This window comes from Chlorocebus sabaeus, chromosome 11, assembly GCF_047675955.1.
Source record: "Chlorocebus sabaeus isolate Y175 chromosome 11, mChlSab1.0.hap1, whole genome shotgun sequence".
NCBI lineage: Eukaryota > Metazoa > Chordata > Mammalia > Primates > Cercopithecidae > Chlorocebus > Chlorocebus sabaeus.
Window position 1 is genome coordinate 10,688,224 of NC_132914.1, and position 18,188 is coordinate 10,706,411.

General features: G+C 39.4%; 1 protein-coding gene across 13 annotated transcripts in view; it reads right to left on the reverse strand.

The window, feature by feature from the left end:
• Window positions 1–7,073: 7,073 nt before the first annotated feature.
• The window catches only part of RIMKLB (ribosomal modification protein rimK like family member B), a 104,418-nt gene continuing 93,303 nt past the window's right edge, over window positions 7,074–18,188 (reverse strand). For 5 of the 13 annotated variants that reach the window (XM_037995136.2, XM_007967521.3, XM_007967507.3 and 2 more), the window contains exons 6-7: window positions 10,347–17,821; window positions 7,074–7,257 (exon numbers count right to left, since the gene is read on the reverse strand). In XM_037995136.2, coding sequence (XP_037851064.1) covers window positions 17,358–17,821 — 464 coding nt within the window. In that variant the 3' untranslated portion in view covers window positions 7,074–7,257; window positions 10,347–17,357. The remainder of the gene's footprint in view (window positions 7,258–10,346; window positions 17,822–18,188) is intronic. The other 8 variants (XM_073020482.1, XM_073020480.1, XM_037995138.2 and 5 more) reach the window with 8 other exon arrangements.

The following is an 18,188-nucleotide window of genomic DNA, read 5'->3' on the forward strand; positions in this document are numbered from 1 at the left end:
CAAAGGAGAAAAATCGGCCAGTCATAGTGGCTCACATCTGTAATCCCAGTACTTTGGGAGACCGAGGTGGGAGGATTGCTTGAGGCCAGGAGTTTGAGATCAGTCTGGGCAACATAGGAAGACCCTACCTCTATAAAAATAACATTTTCAAAATTAACCATGTATGGTGGTGCATGCCTGTAGTCCCAGCTACTCAGGAAGGTGAAGCAGGAGAATCTCTTGAGCCCAGGAGGTCGAGGCTGCAGTGAGCTGTGATCACATCATTGCACTCTAGCCTGGACGACAGAGTGAGACCCTGTCTCAAAAAATGGTGGCGGGGGAGGGGGGAGTGAGAATTTATTGGAAGAATACTGAGTTATTTCATTTAATTAAACCAAGGAAATAAATTATGGTAGAAACAAATAATAAAATTTTATGTTGCTGTTTAAAACACTGAGATAGTAGTATACCTGCTTGTATGGCAAGATAGTCAGGATGTAATGTTAAGTTATGGAACACTGCTTATATCATGATCCCACTGGGTTAAGAAATGCTTATAAATGGATATACAAATTTTGGAAGTATATGCAAGTAAATGTTAACGGTTATTTCTCTAGGGAGTAAGGTTACCAGAACGGGAGGGGTGTCAGTGGATTTTACCTTCATTTATTCTCTTCTTAAGAACTATTTGTACACTGTGAGCTTTGGCAGCCATAGAGGTGAGCCACCCAAACCTCCCTTAAGAAAACCTGCTGTAAAATGGTGCAGCTGCTATGGAAAACAGCATGCAAGTTTCTCCAAAAATGCAACTACCATATGATTCAGCTATACTACTTATGGGTATTTATCAAAAAAAAAAACAAAAACAAAAATCAAAAAAAAAATACTTGAAATCAAGATCTTGGATATCTGCACTTCCATGTTCATTTGCAGCACTGTTCTTAGCCAAGGACTGGAAACAACCTAAAGTCTATTGACCAATGAATGAATTTAAAAATATGTAGTATATACACACAATGGAATATTATTCAGCTTTAAAAAAGGAAATCCTGCAATATGCAACAACATGATAAAATTGAGGACATTATGCTAAGAGAATAAGCCAGTCCCAGAAGGATAAATACTCCATGACTGCACTTATATGAGGTATCTAAAATAGTCAGACTTATAGAAACAGAGAGTAGAATGGTGGTTGCAGGAAATGGGAGGTTGCTAATCAATGGATATAACATTTCAATTATGCAAGATGAATTCTAGAGCTCTGCTGTACAATATCGTGCCTGTAGATGACAATACTGCATTATGCACTTAAAACTCAGTTGAGTAGAACTCATGTTAAGTGTTCTTGCCACAATAAAACAATGTTAATGCATACATAATGAAAATTATTTTTTAAGTTATGTCAAAGAGAGAGAAAGAGGGAAGGAAGGAAGAAAGACAGGAAGGCAGGTAGGCCTCTATGAGAACTATAGTTCCCTGGCCAGCCTCCAGCTGCTGTTTTTTTTTGTGGGGCTAGTGGGGATGGAGTCTCGCTCTGTTGCCCAGGTTGGAGTGCAGTGGTACAATCTCAGCTCACTGCAACCTCCGCCTGCCAGATTCAAGCAGTTCTCCTGCTTCAGCCTCCTAAGTAGCTGGGGTTACAAGCATGAACCACCATGTCCAGCTAAGTTTTTTCTTTTTTCTTTCTTTGAGACAGAGTCTTGCTCTGTAGCCCAAGCTAGAGTGCAGTGGCACAATCTTGGCTCACTAAAACCTGCATCTCCCAGGTTCAAGTGATTCTCCTGCCTCAGCCTCCTGAGTAGCTGGGATTACAGGGGCAAGCCACCATGCCCAGCTAATTTTTATATTTTTAGTAGAGACGGGGTTTCACTGTGTTGACCAGGCTGGTCTTGAACTCCTGACCTCAGGTGATTGGCCTGCATTGGCCTCCCAAAGTGCTGCGATTACAGGCATGAGCCACTGCACCCGGCCATGCATGGTTAATTTTTTGTATTTTTAGTAGAGACAGGGTTTCACCATGTTGGCCAGTCTGGTTTCAAACTCCTGACCTCAAGTGATCTGCCTGCCTTGGGCTCTCAAAGTGCTAGGATTACAAGTGTGAGCCACCATGCCCAGCCAGATGCTGTTTTTGGATCCACCTCAGTTCTCACACTGAGGCCACTTTCTGATTTACTCTCACTCAGTGACTGCACACAGTAGGAGTACTAAGTCTGAGGTACATAATACACAGCCACTGATTTAGTAAATGCATTTTTCCCCTACCTCTACCAGGAAAAAGACTAGAAATAGTTCACATCCATGTGGGACAGACAATATTTACTTAGTTTTGTCCCAAGAATAGTATTTGCTCCTTTGATGATAAAATGTGAATCATAGGCTATTATAGTTTGTATATTTGTCCCCACCCAAATCTCATGTTGAATTGTAATCCCCAGTGCTGAACGTGGGGCCTGGCCAGTTGGATCATGGGGGCGAATCTCTCATAGCTTGGTACTGTCTTTTGAGTTCTCTCGAGATCTAGTCATTTAAAAGTGTGTGGCACCTGCACCCGGACTTTGTTCCTGCTTTCACCATGTGATGTGCCTTCTTCCCCTTTGCCTTCTGCCATGATTGGAAGTTTCCTGAGGCCTCCCCAGAAGCAGATGTTGCTATGCTTCCTGTACAGCCTGTAGAAATGTGAGCCAATTAAACCTCTTTTCTTATAAATTACCGAGTCTCAGCCATTTCTATATAGCAATCTAAGAGAAAATTGGCACCGGGGTGAATTACTATAAAAATACCTGAAAATGTGGAAGTCATTTTGGAACTGGGTAACAGGCAGAGGCTGAAAGAGTTTACAAGGCTGAGAAAAAGACAGGAAGATGAGGGAAGGTTTAAAACTTCTTAGAGACTGGTTCAATGACTGTGACCAAAATGCTGATAGTGATATGGACAGCGAGATCCAAGCTGCTGAATCTCAAATGGAAATTAGGAAGAAAGTTGGAGCTTATATTTAATAGGGAAGCAGAACATAAAAGTTTGGAAATTTTGTAGCCTGCCCATGTGGCAAAGAAAGAAAAAGCTTTCTCAAAAGAGGAATCCAAGCAGGCTGTGGAGCAACCACTTGCTAAAGATATTTACATAACTAAAAAGGAGCCAGTGATAACAATCAAGACTGAAAAAAGGCCTTGAATACATTTCAAAGACCTATGCAGCAGCTCCTCCTATCACAGGCCCTGTGGCCTAGGAGGGAAGAATGATTTCATGTTTCTGTCCTGTGCAGGGCAGAGCTCCACTGCCCTGCATAGCCTTGGGACACTGCTCCCTACATCTTGGCAGCTCTAGCTCCAGCCAGGGTTCAAAGGTACCCAAGTACAGCTTAAGCTACCACTTTGGATAATACAAGTTGTAAATGGCTGCCATGTGGTGTTAAGCCTGCCAGTACAAAGAGTGCAAGAGTGGTGAGTTCTTGGCAGCCTCTGCCTAGGTTTCAGAGGATGTATGGAAAAGCCGGGATGTTCAGGCAGAAACCTACTGCAGCGGTGGAGCCCACATGGAGAACCTCTACTAGGGTAGTGCAGAGGGGAAATGTGGGATTGGCGGCCCCACATGGAGTCCCTTCTGGGGCATTGCCTTGTGGAGTTGTAAGAAGAGGGCCACCATCCTCCAGACCCAAGAATGGTAGATGCACCTGCAGCTTGCTCCCTGAGCCTGAAAAGGCCACAGGCACTCCACAACCTGTGAGAGCACCTGAGGGGGTGAACCCTGCAAAAACACAGGGGCGGAGCTGCCCAAGGCCTTGGGAGTCCACCCCTTGCAGCAGTGTGCTCTGGATATGGAATATGGAGTCTAAGATGTAATGACTGCCCTGCTAGGTTTTGAACTTGCATGGGCTCCGTAACCCTTCTTTTGGCCTGTTTCTCCCATTTGGAACAAAAATGTTTACCCAATACCAATACCCCCATTGTATCTTCGAAGTAAATAACTTGTTTTGATTTTACAGGTTTATAGGTAGAAGGAACTCATTTGCACATAAAAATTTGGATTTGAAATTTGGAACTTTTGAGTGAATGCTGGAATGAGTTAAGACTTTGGGGGGACTGTTGGGAAAGCATAATTGTACTTTGTAATGTGAGGACATGAGATTTGGGAGGCGCTAGGGTGGAATGATATAGTTTGCATATTTGTCTCTGCCCAAATCTCAGGCTGTACAGGTGGGGCCTCGTGGGAGGTGTTTGGACCATAGGGGTGGATCCTGCATAGCTTGCTGCTGTCTTCATGGCAGTGAGTTCTCCCGAGATCTGGTAATGTGTGTGGCATCTCCCCTCATATGCTCCTGCTTTCACCATGTGATGCACCTGCTCCTCCTTTGGCTTCCGCCATGAAATGGAAGCTTCCTGAGGCCTCCCCAGAAGCAGATGGCTGCTGTGCTTCCTGTAGGAACAGGAGCCAATTAAATCTCTTCTCTTGTAAATTACCCAGTCTCAGGTATTTCTTTATAGCAATGCAAGAATGGCCTAATACGTGGGCCATCTGGACATTCCATAGAACATTACATCAATGACATCATGCTAAATAAGCAAAATGAATGTAAGGTGGCTAGAACACTGGAAGCCTTGCTATGTGTTCCAGTTGAGAGAGAAACCCTACATAGATCTGGGGATCTGCCATTCCTTTTTTTTTTTTTTTTAATGGAGTTTCGCTCTTGTTGACCAGGTTGGAGTGCAATGGCACGATCTCGGCTCACTGCAACCTCCACCTCCCGGGTTCAAGCAATTCTCCTGCCTCAGCCTCCCAAGTAGCTGGGATTACAGGCGTGCACCACCACACCTGGCTAATTTTTGTATTTTTAGTAGAGACGGGGTTTCACCATCTTGGCCAAGCTGGTCTCAAACTCCCGACCTCATGATCCACCTGCCTCGGCCTCCCAAATGCTGGGATTACAGGCGTGACCCACTGCGCCCAGCCAGGATCTGCCATTCCTTTACGGGTTCTAGGGGACCGGGGTCATGGGCATGCTGGAATACTCTACAGAGTAAAAAGATACATTACTACGTTTTGCATCACTTGCTACAAGGAAGCAAGCACCGTAACTCTGGGGTTCTCTAGATTCAGAAAGCAAGACATTCCACCTAGAAAGACTACTCCAACCCATATAGTAAATGACATGAAAAAAACAGTAGACTTGAGTAGGGCCTTAGAGCAAGAAAGGGCTGTTGAAAATTAAGATTCAGGCTATGATGCAAGCAGCCCTGCAAATTGGACCACATGATCTGACAAACTTTATAGTATAAGAGGGTGTCAGCGGCATGAAAAGATGCGATGCAATGTGGAGTTTACATCAGAAGCTCATGGAACTGTGGAGGGGCTACCCAAAGGTGTAAAGTGGATCTGTGCAGTGTTAAGGAGTGGAATTATGCCACTCAGTTCTCAAGAAAACTGGATACAAGTAACGAATCTGGCTGACAGCCACCAGCTGCCAGTCCTCCTGATCTGTTGCAGCACTCACATGAAACCCATGTGTTCTCCCCAGGCTGCTCCGGACTGGTAGTCAGGCCATCTCTGCCCAATCCAGGGCTCCTCTAATAGGTCATCTGCTCTGAGATTTCTCATCAGGCTGGCAGACTCTCAGAGCAGCTGAGGTTTGAGTTCTTTTCTCTCTTCCGTCATATGCACATTGCATTCTGAAGGCCTTCCCTGCCTACTGGTCCCTTTTCCTTGTATCCCTTACAGGCATTTCCCTCAATACAGCTCTAGCTTATCTGACTCCACCTTGGTGTCTGCCTTTTGGAGGATCCAAGGTGACACTACCATGCATGCTTTAACAATAAACTTGTTAAATGATAATAATCAAGTAGAGTTTTTTTTTTTTTTTGAGACAGGGTCTTACTCTGTTACCCAGGCTGGAGTGCAATGGCATGATCACGGCTCACTGCAGCCTCGATCTCCTGGGCTCAGGTGATCCTGTCACCTCAGTCTCCTGAGTAGCTGGGACAAGTGTGCACCACCATGCTGGCTGTTTTGCATTTTTTGTAGACGCCGGATTTTACCATGCTGCCCAGGCTGGTCTTGAACTCCTGGGCTCAAGTGAGCCGCCCACCTCAGCCTACCAGTGTTGGCATTACAGGCATGAGGCACTGTGCCCAGCTAGTTTTTCCAACGATTCTCCTGCCTCAGCCTCCTGAGTAGCTGGGATTATGCGCCACCATGCCTGGCTAATTTTTGTATATATAATTTTTAGTAGAGATAGAGTTTCACCATGTTGGTCAGGCTGGTCTCGAACTCTTGACCTCAAGTGATTTGCCCACCTGGGCCTCCCAAAGTGCTGGATTACAGGCATGGGCCACCATGCCCAGCACCTCGTTAATTTTTTTTTTTTTGTGACGGAGTCTCGCTCTGTCGCCCAGGCTGGAGTGCAGTGGTGTGTTCTTGGCTCACTGCAACCTCTGCCTCCCAGACTCAAGGGATTCTGCCTCAGCCTCCCAAGTAGCTGGAATTACAGGTCCATGTCCCGTTAATTTTTTGTATTTTTAGTAGAGACAAGGTTTCCATCGAGGCCAGGCTGGTGTTGAACTCCTAACCTCAAGTGATCTGCCCACCTCAGCCTCCCAAAGTGTTGGGATTGCAGGTGTGAGCTACCGTGCCCGGCCATTGAATTTAAAAAAAATAGCTGCCATTGCATTGCAATTGTCTACAGTACTCACATGGTGTACAGGCATGTAGCTTACGAGCAAGAGGCTATACCATATAGCCTAGGTGTATATAGTAGGCTGTACCACATAGGTATAAGTACACTCTACGATGTTCAGGGTGAAATTTTTAAAAAGTTTGCATTTCTTCAGAGATTAAAAACTTACAGTAACAACTAATCAGCATGGACAGATAAAAGTGTGATAAAAAGGACAGGGGAAAATCCACTGAATAGTGCTCACCTATGTGCCAAAAGGAGTAATCATGTTAGAAGGTATCATAGAAATCAGCCTGTTAAGAACCAAAGGACTCAAGAGCAAAAGGCGAAGAGTAGAAAAAAGGGAATGACATGTGGAGCTAGAAATCAAGTCTAGATATCTGACCCAAAGTGAACTGATATAGAGAACAAGTCACACTGCACGCTATTTTATTTCCAGTGCATGGTGTCTTTATTTAGAAAACAGACTGCATCAAACAGGTTCGTTATTGCTTTCTTGTTCTGTATATTCACATTCTCCACTGGAAAAAACACATAGTCAAATCTATCTTCATCCATTCTGTTGATGAGCGTAAGCAAAAAAGTAACCCCACTGGTTACTTCAAAAGAACCTAAGGGGGAAAAACACAACTTATTTAAATAATAGATATTAAAAGTCTCTATAACCAGGATAAGAAAAAATAAAAAGAAAATAAAGACAGAAAACTAACATGACAATAAAACATTCTAAATTGATTAGACTACCAAAAATCACAACCAGCTTTGTGTTATTACCATTCTTTGTCTTGGTGAGCTCAGCTAAAAAAGGTACACTCTGATTCTGACTTAGAAGACATTTAATGTTCTTATCATTAAAAAATAAAAGCTAAACCTATTACTGTTTTACAAGAACAATCTTATTTCCCAAATTTGACTCTCTTTCAGGAAAAACTATTCTAACTCCCTGGAAATTGTTCTCTCTAGTGAGTGAATAGTCATAAGTTCAATTTATAGGTCCATAATATTTTCTACTTAATTAAGATGCTAACATCAAAACAGCCAAAACGTTTTTCCTTTTTTAATCTGTAAGTTTTATGATTTATTTTAGACAGCTTATTTAGTTAATATATTTTCCCAAAGTTTTCTTTTTTGTTTTTTCTAGAGACAGGGTCTTGCTTTGTTACCTAGGCTGGCCTCAAGTGATCCTCCTATCTTGGCCTCTCAAAATGCTGGGATTACAGATAAGAGCCATGGTGCTCAGCCTCCCAGGAATTAATTTAAACTGCACTATACAAATAACATATTTTACAAAAAACAAAAAACAAAACAAAACCTAATTTCAGACACTGAATATTCATAACTTTAAAAATATAATTGTGCCAGGCGCAGTGCCTCATGCCTGTAATCCCAGCACTTTGGGAGGCTGAGGCAGGCGGATCGCGAGGTCAGAAGTTCGAGACCAGCCTGACCAACATGATGAAACCCCGTCTGTAGTAAAAATACAAAAACTAACCAGGCGTGATGGCGTACGCCTGTAATCCCAGCTATTCAGGAGGCTTATGCAGGAGAATTGCTTGAACCCAGGAGGCGGAGGTTGCAGTTAGCCAAGATCGCGCCACTGCACTCCAGCCTGGGCGACAGAGCAAGACTGTCTCAAATAAATAAATAAATAAATAAATAAATAAATAAATAAAACAAAAAATATATTTTTTATAATTACATAATATATATTTTATAATTATATATTTTTATAATTATATATTATACATATAAAAAATCACAAAGATGATCCATACTATTACTCCTCAGCAATCCAGCAATCCTGTAATACAGACAATTATGCTTCATTTTAGTCAGAAAAATTGTACCAAGAGAAAAAATCTAATGAAAATTTCTTGTAGCATACACAAAATAAAACAAAATTATTGCGCCGATATGCCTAGACAAACAAAATTCAAGTTAAATGCTCTCTCGTGTTCCAGGTTAACTTTACAATAAATTACAGAAAAATAACAAATTTTTGATTCAGATTAAAACTCAAGTTTATCACTTGCTTTCAGTTCTACAGCATTAACATTTTTATATAGTAATCAAAATTACTGTTCTGTCACCTAGGCTCCAGTACAGTGGAGAAAGAGTGAGACCCCGTCTCAGGCTGGGGGCGGTGGCTCAAGCCTATAATCCCAGTACTTTGGGAGGCCGAGATGGGCGGATCACGAGGTCAGGAGATCAAGACCATCCTGGCTAACGTGGTGAAACACCGTCTCTACTACAAAAATACAAAAAACTAGCCGGGCGAGGTGGCGGGCGCCTGTAGTCCCAGCTACTCGGGAGGCTGAGGCAGGAGAATGGCATAAACCCAGGAGGCAGAGCTTGCAATGAGCTGAGATCCGGCCACTGCACTCCAGCCTGGGCAACAGAGCGAGACTCTGTCTCAAAAAAAAAAAAAAAAAAAAGAGTGAGACCCCGTCTCAAGGGGAGGGGGGGCGGGAAGCTGAAATAAGATAAGAACCATATGCCTTTCATTTCTGTCCAACTGATCTTGCCAGAAACAACAGATACTATAGTTAAAATAAATAAGTAGTTGAGTGAATAAACAGGTCTGCATCTTATTATAAATTTAATTGAAATTTATATTCTTTAATTCTAGAGAACTTCAAAGTATCACTTAATTTCTATTCAGTCTAGTCAAATTCTAATGAAGAATGCAAATGAAAAGGGGAGTGAGGGAGGAAGAGAAAGACAGACATATACACTCTCTTAGGAAAAACAGGCAGGCAGAGATGGAAAATGGCAACATCGGATAATTAAAATTCAGGACTGAATGTGAGAGAAAGCAGCTTACAAACAGACTTGGTAAGGGAGAGGCACAAAGACAGGGAGAGAGAGAGGAACAGGGGAAAAGCCCAGCCAGATAAGCAAGGGAGAAAGGCCAACAGGCAGGGTGGAACTGATGGCAGGGTGGAACATGGCACAGTGACAAAGAAATGGGTCTTGACTTAGAGACAGCCAGTTGAAAGAGATCACTCCACCTCCAGTAATTTTTTTCCAATTATACTCTTTTGTTATTTCCCAAAGCTCCCACTAAAAAGGGAAGAATCTTTTATTTTTTATTTCTTTCTTTTGAGATGGAGTTTTGTTCTTGTCACCCAGGCTGGAGTGCAGTGATGTGATCTCCACTCACTGCAACCTCTGCTTCCTGGGTTTCAAGCTATTCTTCTACCTCAGCCTCCTGAGTAGCTGGAATTACAGGTGCCTGCCACCACGCCCAGCTAATTTTTGTATTTTTAGTAGATATGGGGTTTCTCCACGTTGGCCAGGCTAGTTTTGAACTCCTGACCTCAGATAATCCACTCACCTCAGTCTCCCAAAGTGTTAGGATTACAGGCGTGAGCCATGGTGCGTGGCCAGAACCTTTTATTTGTATAAAATGATTAACAATGCATATTATTTATCTTGCAAATTAAAAAAATTCAGATTTACTGTCAGCATAATTTTTCCATAAAGGTCACATATACCAACATACTGAGAAGAAAATCCTAATTTTACATACTATTAGTTATTATTCAAAGTAAAGAATGACAGTATACCAGTGAGGTCAAATTCAATGTAAGGCAAGGACCTACAGGCATTTATGATTACATGCCACAGTACCAAATCATGTAATTTATAACACATGGCTCTCAGACTAAAAACACATTCTTAGTTAAAGATAACTTACCATTTAGAGTCAAAATGCAGGAATCTTAGTCCTGTTTCCATTTTTGTCCCCCTTGCTTCACTTGGTATGTCATGCTCTCTCTCTTCTCCTATGCAGACTTTAAGTCAGTAGCCATCAATCTGAAGAATTCCTTCCTCTGCTGCCACCTACCAGTTTAGTTCTCTGCTGCAGCAGAAGGGTATATAGAAAGAGTTCTTGCTTACCATTCAGATTAAATAGAAAAAAATCCCTTTGTTTAACATTTCATATTTTGCATATACACCAACTTTTTAATGTTTCTCTAAGACCTTCGCTTCAAAAATAAAAAACAAAAATCCCAATCACAGAAAATAAAACACTGTACGATCAATGTTCATGCTAAGCTGGGAAAATTTACAAAAAAAGTAGAAAGAAAGTGGAAAGATTTAGCCACTCAGCAGCTGCCACCTCAAGAAGCCATTTTCTTATCTGTTTCCTTCTTTACCTACCCCTACAATCTATGAACAAATACCATAACTTAAAATTTTAAGTAGGTAGTCTACAACTCCTAAAAATTTTAAGTTCAGAGACTACCCAAAGAACTGTGGAAGATGCAGCAATATAAAAGTTTTTCAAAGTAATTCTAGAAACTAAGGGTGTTAGGTGTTTTACCTGCTTGAGTTTTCAATGTTCTGGACTGCTTATTGCCCAATGGCTCTGAATACATTAAAACACGAACACATACGCCACCTACATTTAAAATAGGGTAGCATTTGTATGCCCATATAAGCAGTGGGTATATTTTTTTGCAAAAGAGTAATAAAGTCATTAAGTCTTTTAAAAAGGACTGACCATAAATGCACATTTCCTCAAACTGTATACGTACATAAAAGAATTAGGGGAAAAGGGAAGACAGAATGACAAATGTAATAGCAGTTGTAGAACTGGGGATTAACACAGCATAAACATCTTCTGTTTGTTCAAATCCTGAGATTCATTTCTATTCCCATTCTTTTTGTCATCTAGGTCTATGTTTCAAATTTATTCTACATTAGCTATTAAGGGACAGTCTCTAGTAATGAACTAGAAATAGCAGTAATGGCTTGTTTCTGTTCCACCCTCCCACTGCCTTCATCGAGATAAAAATATGCAGTTTTGCCAACTTTAAAAAAAATCAGGAAATAAAACAAACACTGACATAAGCACCAAAGACTAGTCAACAGTGGCACTGAAGTGACATTGCTTCTACTTTCTCATTCCTTCCCCCAATCTCAAACCCCACCCTTTGACCTCTGTATATGGGATGAGCCTGAGCAGGAGAGTTGGTGATGTCAGGACTGCGCCGTTCCCACGGATGCTCCTAGAGGCCTGCTGTGCTTCTGGGAACTGAGGCACAGGGATGTCTGTCTGACTGAAACCTAAAACAACAACAGTTCACCCCACCCCTCATGTTCCCAAACCCCACAATAGCACCCAGGTATATATGCTATATAAGGCTCACCTAGTAAGTTTGAATATGGTAAAATCTAAAAGCGAAATCATTCTTAGCAAGTCAGTGGTATTCAAACAGGCAGCTGACCGGAGGTTGTTTAACTCTCCATGCCTAATACAATCACATAGTCTGTATGCTCTAATGTTACTAATGTTAGCCATTCTTATCAGCAAGAGAACAAGGCTCTCCTGAATGAGTTTTTTTTTTTTTTTTTTTTTTTTTTGTATATGTCACATTCTTGCATGAGTGCAGCTGGGATCCCTCTGTTAGTAAATTCCAATTAAACAGATACATATTTTTGTCTTAAGATGCTTAAAGGGAATGACTGTCCTTATGAGTCAACTGAAGCACAGAACAGCTTAATCACTTATCACATGTCTGTCTTTAGCTACAAGAAATAGCGTTACAAGCCAAGACTTCCTATTCACTAACCAGTGACTTGCTGGATGTATAGCCTCTTTGGATAGTATGTCTAAAGCCACAGGATGAAATTATTCAGAAGTGTATCTTGAAAAGGCCCTGATTACTTTCACTAAAATTCTACCTATTAGAAAGATGATAATATCCAAAATAATAAAAGTTCAGAGCTAAAACTCTAGGAAGTATAGGAGAAAGGAAGAAAGGGTAGGTAGACTGGGGTAAAGACAGAGGAGAGGATAGTTTAATTTACTACTTAACAGAAAGGCTATTCAAATGGACAAGGTGTAGTCCTATCCCTGACATTTTATGTCCTTGGTTAACGTGCTTAGCCATGTTGTGCTTCAGAAATGTCCTCCTATCTGTCCAAACCTGTAATTTTTGAAGGTTTAAACCATGATTTTCTGATCATCTCAAACTGCTCACATCTCCTTGTTAAACTAGTATCTTAGAAATGCCAAAATGATTAGTTCTGAAATCACATTGCTCCTAAAAGAACTAAATTTTTTTGTATTATCTTTGTCTTATTATTCCCTTTCACTTTCATAATGTCACAGAAAGAGAAGCACTACGGTAAAATGAATGCTATGTTGAGTTTTTACCATATATATAACCTAGAACCTAATTTTACCTTTCAAAACTCTAGTTTTCCATACCTGTCAACTCCTAATTGATGTCTTTATACTGTGAGCTCACTGTGTATTCGGAACACCAACCCCTGAAAAAGCTTAAGCCAGAGTAGCACAATGGAAGAAACAAACAAACCCAAAACAAAAACAAAGCCAAAAAAGTCACACTCTGAAATACTTAATTATAGACATATATGCAAGAAATGGAGTCATCTAAATGGATAAAATTCCCAAGAAAGTCTTGGGTATATCATAACCAAGTCAAACTTTATCCCCAAAAGCTCTTCTTTAATCATATTACTTGCTAGATATGTTTATGCATTATTTTTAAGTGAGAATTATAACAAACCCATGGTTACTTTTTGAAGTACATAAAGGAAGAAGTTTTTAAAAAAGAAAAGTTAGCCTAGTGATGGAAAGAAAGGAGAAAGAGTCAAATTACCTGCAGGCAGACTGGGGCTGTGCCTGAATCCAAACCGGTGCATTTACCATTCATTACACAGCTGCATTATTGGGGGAAGGGGAGTTTAGAAGGGCACTGACCACGAAAGTTCTCAATACTTCTCACTCATCATCAGGAAGGGGGAAGAAGGAAAGTTTTTTCTCTGGGTATTTTTTTGTTTGTTTGTATTTGTTTTTTTGGCTCCTGAAAAGGCTGGTAAAGAACAGTAACAGTGCAAGCAGTTAGAATATTTCTTTAAAAACAATGTAAAAAATACAAAACATTAAGGATTTTCAAAGGCCAAACTTTCGTTAATACAGAAAGAATTTTCACTAGAGTTAGGCAGCCACCCCAAAACAGCATGGCAAAATGGCATTGGTATAAAGGAAATAAAATACCACACAAAAATCCAAAACAAAACTAAAAACAGTTCAAATTAAACCTGGAAGACTAGAAGATTCCAACAGCAGATTTCTGTCCACTACTGAAACATTCCAAAATCCAAGCTCCAAAGGTGCCTAAATGTATTTTAAATGAAACTTTGTTTTCTTTTTTTAAGAAAAGAAAAGAAAAAAAAAAAAAAAAAGAAAGCAAGCAAGCAGTCAGTGAACCTGGTTATAAATCCTGCAATATATTACATTTTTAAAAATCCTAGTACAACAAAAACAAATCTTAAATAAAATTAAACAAACAAACAAATAAAAACAGTAGCAGCAGTGGTTACCTGTCTGAGCACCTACATTTTCTTAGGAGGGGATCGTGTCTCACCAGCCAAATAGCCCATAAACCTTCTCAAAAAAAGTGAGCCAGGAGAAAAGTATAACACAAGATTTGATTTCACAATGTCTCTAAGCCCCACAAACCCCAAACTGGGGATTCACTGAATGAAGCAAATTTGCTTCTCCATTGCTTTCTTCTTGAGAAAAAGATGATTTTCAAAGTCAATGCCTTCAATACCTTCTCAAAGTCTGATAATGTGCTTGATGAATGCCAAGTCTCTTGTTGGGTTTTTCTACTGTTCCAGGGTAGTTTTCTTATTGATAACATATACAGAAAGATTTCAATGTTCATTGGAGAAAAGCCAGCAGAAATGACCAATCAATTATAGGCACCAAAAAAGAAAAAAACTATTAAAAATTTTAAATAGAAGAGTTCATACTTATATGTTTAGATATATAAAGTCCAGTTTTCATCATGGGTGACATAAAAACAATATCAGAAATAATTATTTTTGAAATACAATTTAGAATTACACTTTTAACAATATACAAAAAATTTACAATAATTCAGATTTTATCATTACACATATTTGATATACACATTTTATCTCTCATAATAGCAATGAAGATTATACAAAAGTTATTAAACAATTATGAAAATAAATTTAACTTTCACCTAAATATCTGCTGCTGTTTCCTTAGGGTAGTTCCAGAATGATTTGCTCTTATTCTTTACCTTAATCTTGAAGGAATTCAAGAAGATATCCATGTTTTTAAAATCTAAGGTAACTACTGCTCTTTTCATTCTAACATGTGAGTGTATGTTTTAATATCATGTGAATGCATAATAGTGAATAAAGCTAATGAACTAATTTCACATATTTCCTATAATATAGTTGGTTAATTTGATGTAAGTTAAAAAAAGACTAACTACATTTTTCCTGATGCCTTACCCCACCAACACAAACATGACCTTTTCATTGAATAAAGAGGCTGTTTTAAATGTATTCATCTATATACTTGTGATATGTAACTATTCAAAGTGTATTGTCATAATACACATGGCAACCAGATGGTCTCTACATGAACATATGAATGATAATTTAATTAAGCAGTTCTTTCTTCCTCATTTATTTCTCTATACCAAATAGTATGCATCCTCCACAGTATGGTCATTCAGCGAAAGAAGTATCAAGTATTTCTTTCTGTTAATGAGTCAGAGGTACTAATATATGTATGTGAGTCCCCCAATTACCCTGTGCAAGATAAGTTCTTTTAAATGCAATTAGAATATCCTAAGATAAATTACAAACTCCTCTTATGTATCCTTTTCTCTGAGGTGAAATGAGACACTGCACAGATGAGAGGTACTATTCTATTCATCAACAATCAACCTTTCACTCAATTTTAATATTATTTAATTCTACGGAAAAAACAAATTTTATTACATTCCTTTTTAAAAAGGGGGAAAAACTGTACAAGTAAGCATGATCAAACCTCTGTTATAGCTGGTTAATACTGATATTTTATTATTGCCTCGAAGTCTCTCTAGTAGTGTCCAAGAAATTATGTTTAAGGTCCATCTGAAGGAAAATAGCACTGGAGAGGCAAGAAAGGCTTGGGTAAAAGCTTCAGAGGATTTGTAGGGAGATGGAAAACTTGCTGTTTAAAAAATTATGTTGGGCTCTGCAGCATCTCCATTTCTTAACATACCATCCAAACCCATCAATGGGATTAGTTTTACCCATGTTTTAAAGGCTCATATTATATGCAGTTTGGGGGCTTTTATAAATTCTGAAAGTAAAGGAATATAAAGAGTGGACAGTATTGAAGGCTTAAGAGTAGGGCTATAAGAGACTCAATACTACTAAATAAGTCCCCAAACAAAAACATCCAACCCACCCCCAATCCCAATCCTATATGTAAAAAGAGAAAATGCATAGCCAGAAGCATTAAGGAAAAGCATGTAGCCTTGAATAAACTGTACACTGAACAGGCTAGAAACAAAAGGAAAAAAACAAACAACGTACATATACAAGAAAAGGCCTAAAAAAGCATCTATTCACCCTATGTTTTAAGGTGAATACCTCTACCCCAGTGGAGTCTACTTATGAAAACAACTCATCTGTTTTTTAAAGTCATAAACTCTGTTTCCCATCATGCTCCATTTTCTAAATTATCCTTTTTGATTAGCTGATGTAAACAAAAAGCAAAACACATACACATGCAAGCGTGCACACACATACATATATACTCCCTTGTAAAATGTGAAAAATGCAAATATATAACGCTGGCATTCGAAATCACTTCAGCTGTATACTTAGAACTCATAGGCTCTCGATTTGCCCCCAAAAATATTTTTCCTTGTCCTTATTTAAATGCCCAACCACCAAAAGAAAAAGGGAAAAAATAAAAGGCTTTAAATGTACACGTTTCAAGTCAGTGTCTTGTTAACAAAAAAGGTAGCATTTTCTTCACTTTGGCCATTGTTAAAGATGCAGGCATAGAGCAGGAAATGTTAGACTAGCATGTATTTAAAAAAAAAAAAAAAGCAACATTAACAGAGCACATCTTTCAAAAAAGACTAAAACACTAACAAATACAAGTCAATGCACATATTTTAAACTAGTGTAATTTTATCTACATCGAATAAATGTTATTTTGTATACCGGACATTGCAATACTGTTCATTTCCATTTCATCATGCAAACATGCCAATTTTGTCATTAAGAAGTCTTTATTGGGTTATAATCACTTTGACCCTCCCACCAAATTAAGGGGAAAAAACCAAAAAACAAAAATAAGAAATCCCAGTGAAAGAGCCCCTCGAGATTTCATAAACTACAAACTAAAGCTGCTAGTTAATAAGGAAATGGCAGAATTTTCAGAGCTGTATAAATACAAAAATTTCTGTAATTTAAGCAGATGTTTTCCTCAATGACAAATCTTCCAACACAATGTGAAGTTATGCTACTCGGATATTTGTAGCAAAACTGTTATTTTTTTTTTTTTTGTACAAAAACAAAAGCAAGGGACCATGAAAAAAAAAAGTATTTGTTCCTCATGGCCTATGAGTATACAAATTTTTTAGCAATTTAAAAGGGTAACTATGAGAGCCTGACATTTTTCTATACCCCACCTATTCTGCCTCTCTATTTGTAGGATTTGTAAATGAAAGTAACATCTTACGAGCAGAGGTCTCATCTATCTCCCACTCTCTCCAACTAATCCTACTAATTTTCTCTCATCTTCCTGAGCATCCTCCATGAACAGCATTGCAAGTTGGTTTCAAAAATAGAAAAGAAAAAAGAAAGAAAGTTTTACAAGGGTTTTGTTGGTTAATTACCAGTGGAGTCAGTCCACCAGTAGTTTGATTTCATTGGCTAGCAGCTGGTTCATGTTGAACAGGCCCCCTGGGAGCTTGGTGAGCAGCTCTCGCTCCGTGCTTTCAGGGTCGCTGTCAACAGAGCTGGAACTTGCACTCATGTTGTCAACAGCAGTGCTGGCTGGGGGACCCAGCTCCGGCTCACTAGTCTCACTGGCAGTGGACACCACGGAGAGCAGGGACATACGCCGGGTGAGCCGGCCAGAGGGTAGAAGGGAGGCGGCATAGTCTGCTATGATACCAGCTACATCTAGATTACAAGCCTTATCAAAGGCGATGAAACCTACATTTGCATTGGCCTCACAGACGCAGAAGGAGCCGTCATCTTTCATCAACAGGTCAATGCCACATACATCCATCCCCAGGATATTAGACACCTGGATAGCTAGCTGCTTCCCTTGTTCACTCAATGAGCACATCATCCCCACACCACCTGGCAAGAGAAACAAGACAGGAAATTAACAAAATCATGAACTTTTGAAATAAAATTAAAGTTGGCCTCCAAAGCTAAGCCTCTCTTCTAAATTAATAGTGAAAATAAAGGTGCTATTCTAGTGTAAAATTAGGACTTCTAAGTCTAGATTTCCTTAATTAGGAATCTTCTCCCTATCCAGTCTCCTAGGAATTGATGATTTCATAAGTTGTCAATATTTTTTCCAAATCTATCTTACTTGCAATAACATAAACCAAGTATAAGGAAGTTCAGCATGAATACAATTAGACTTTACAGATGGCAAAAGTATTATTGGTTTTAGATTTATAAAAATAATAAAAACGCATAACAGAACCGAGGATGGGAT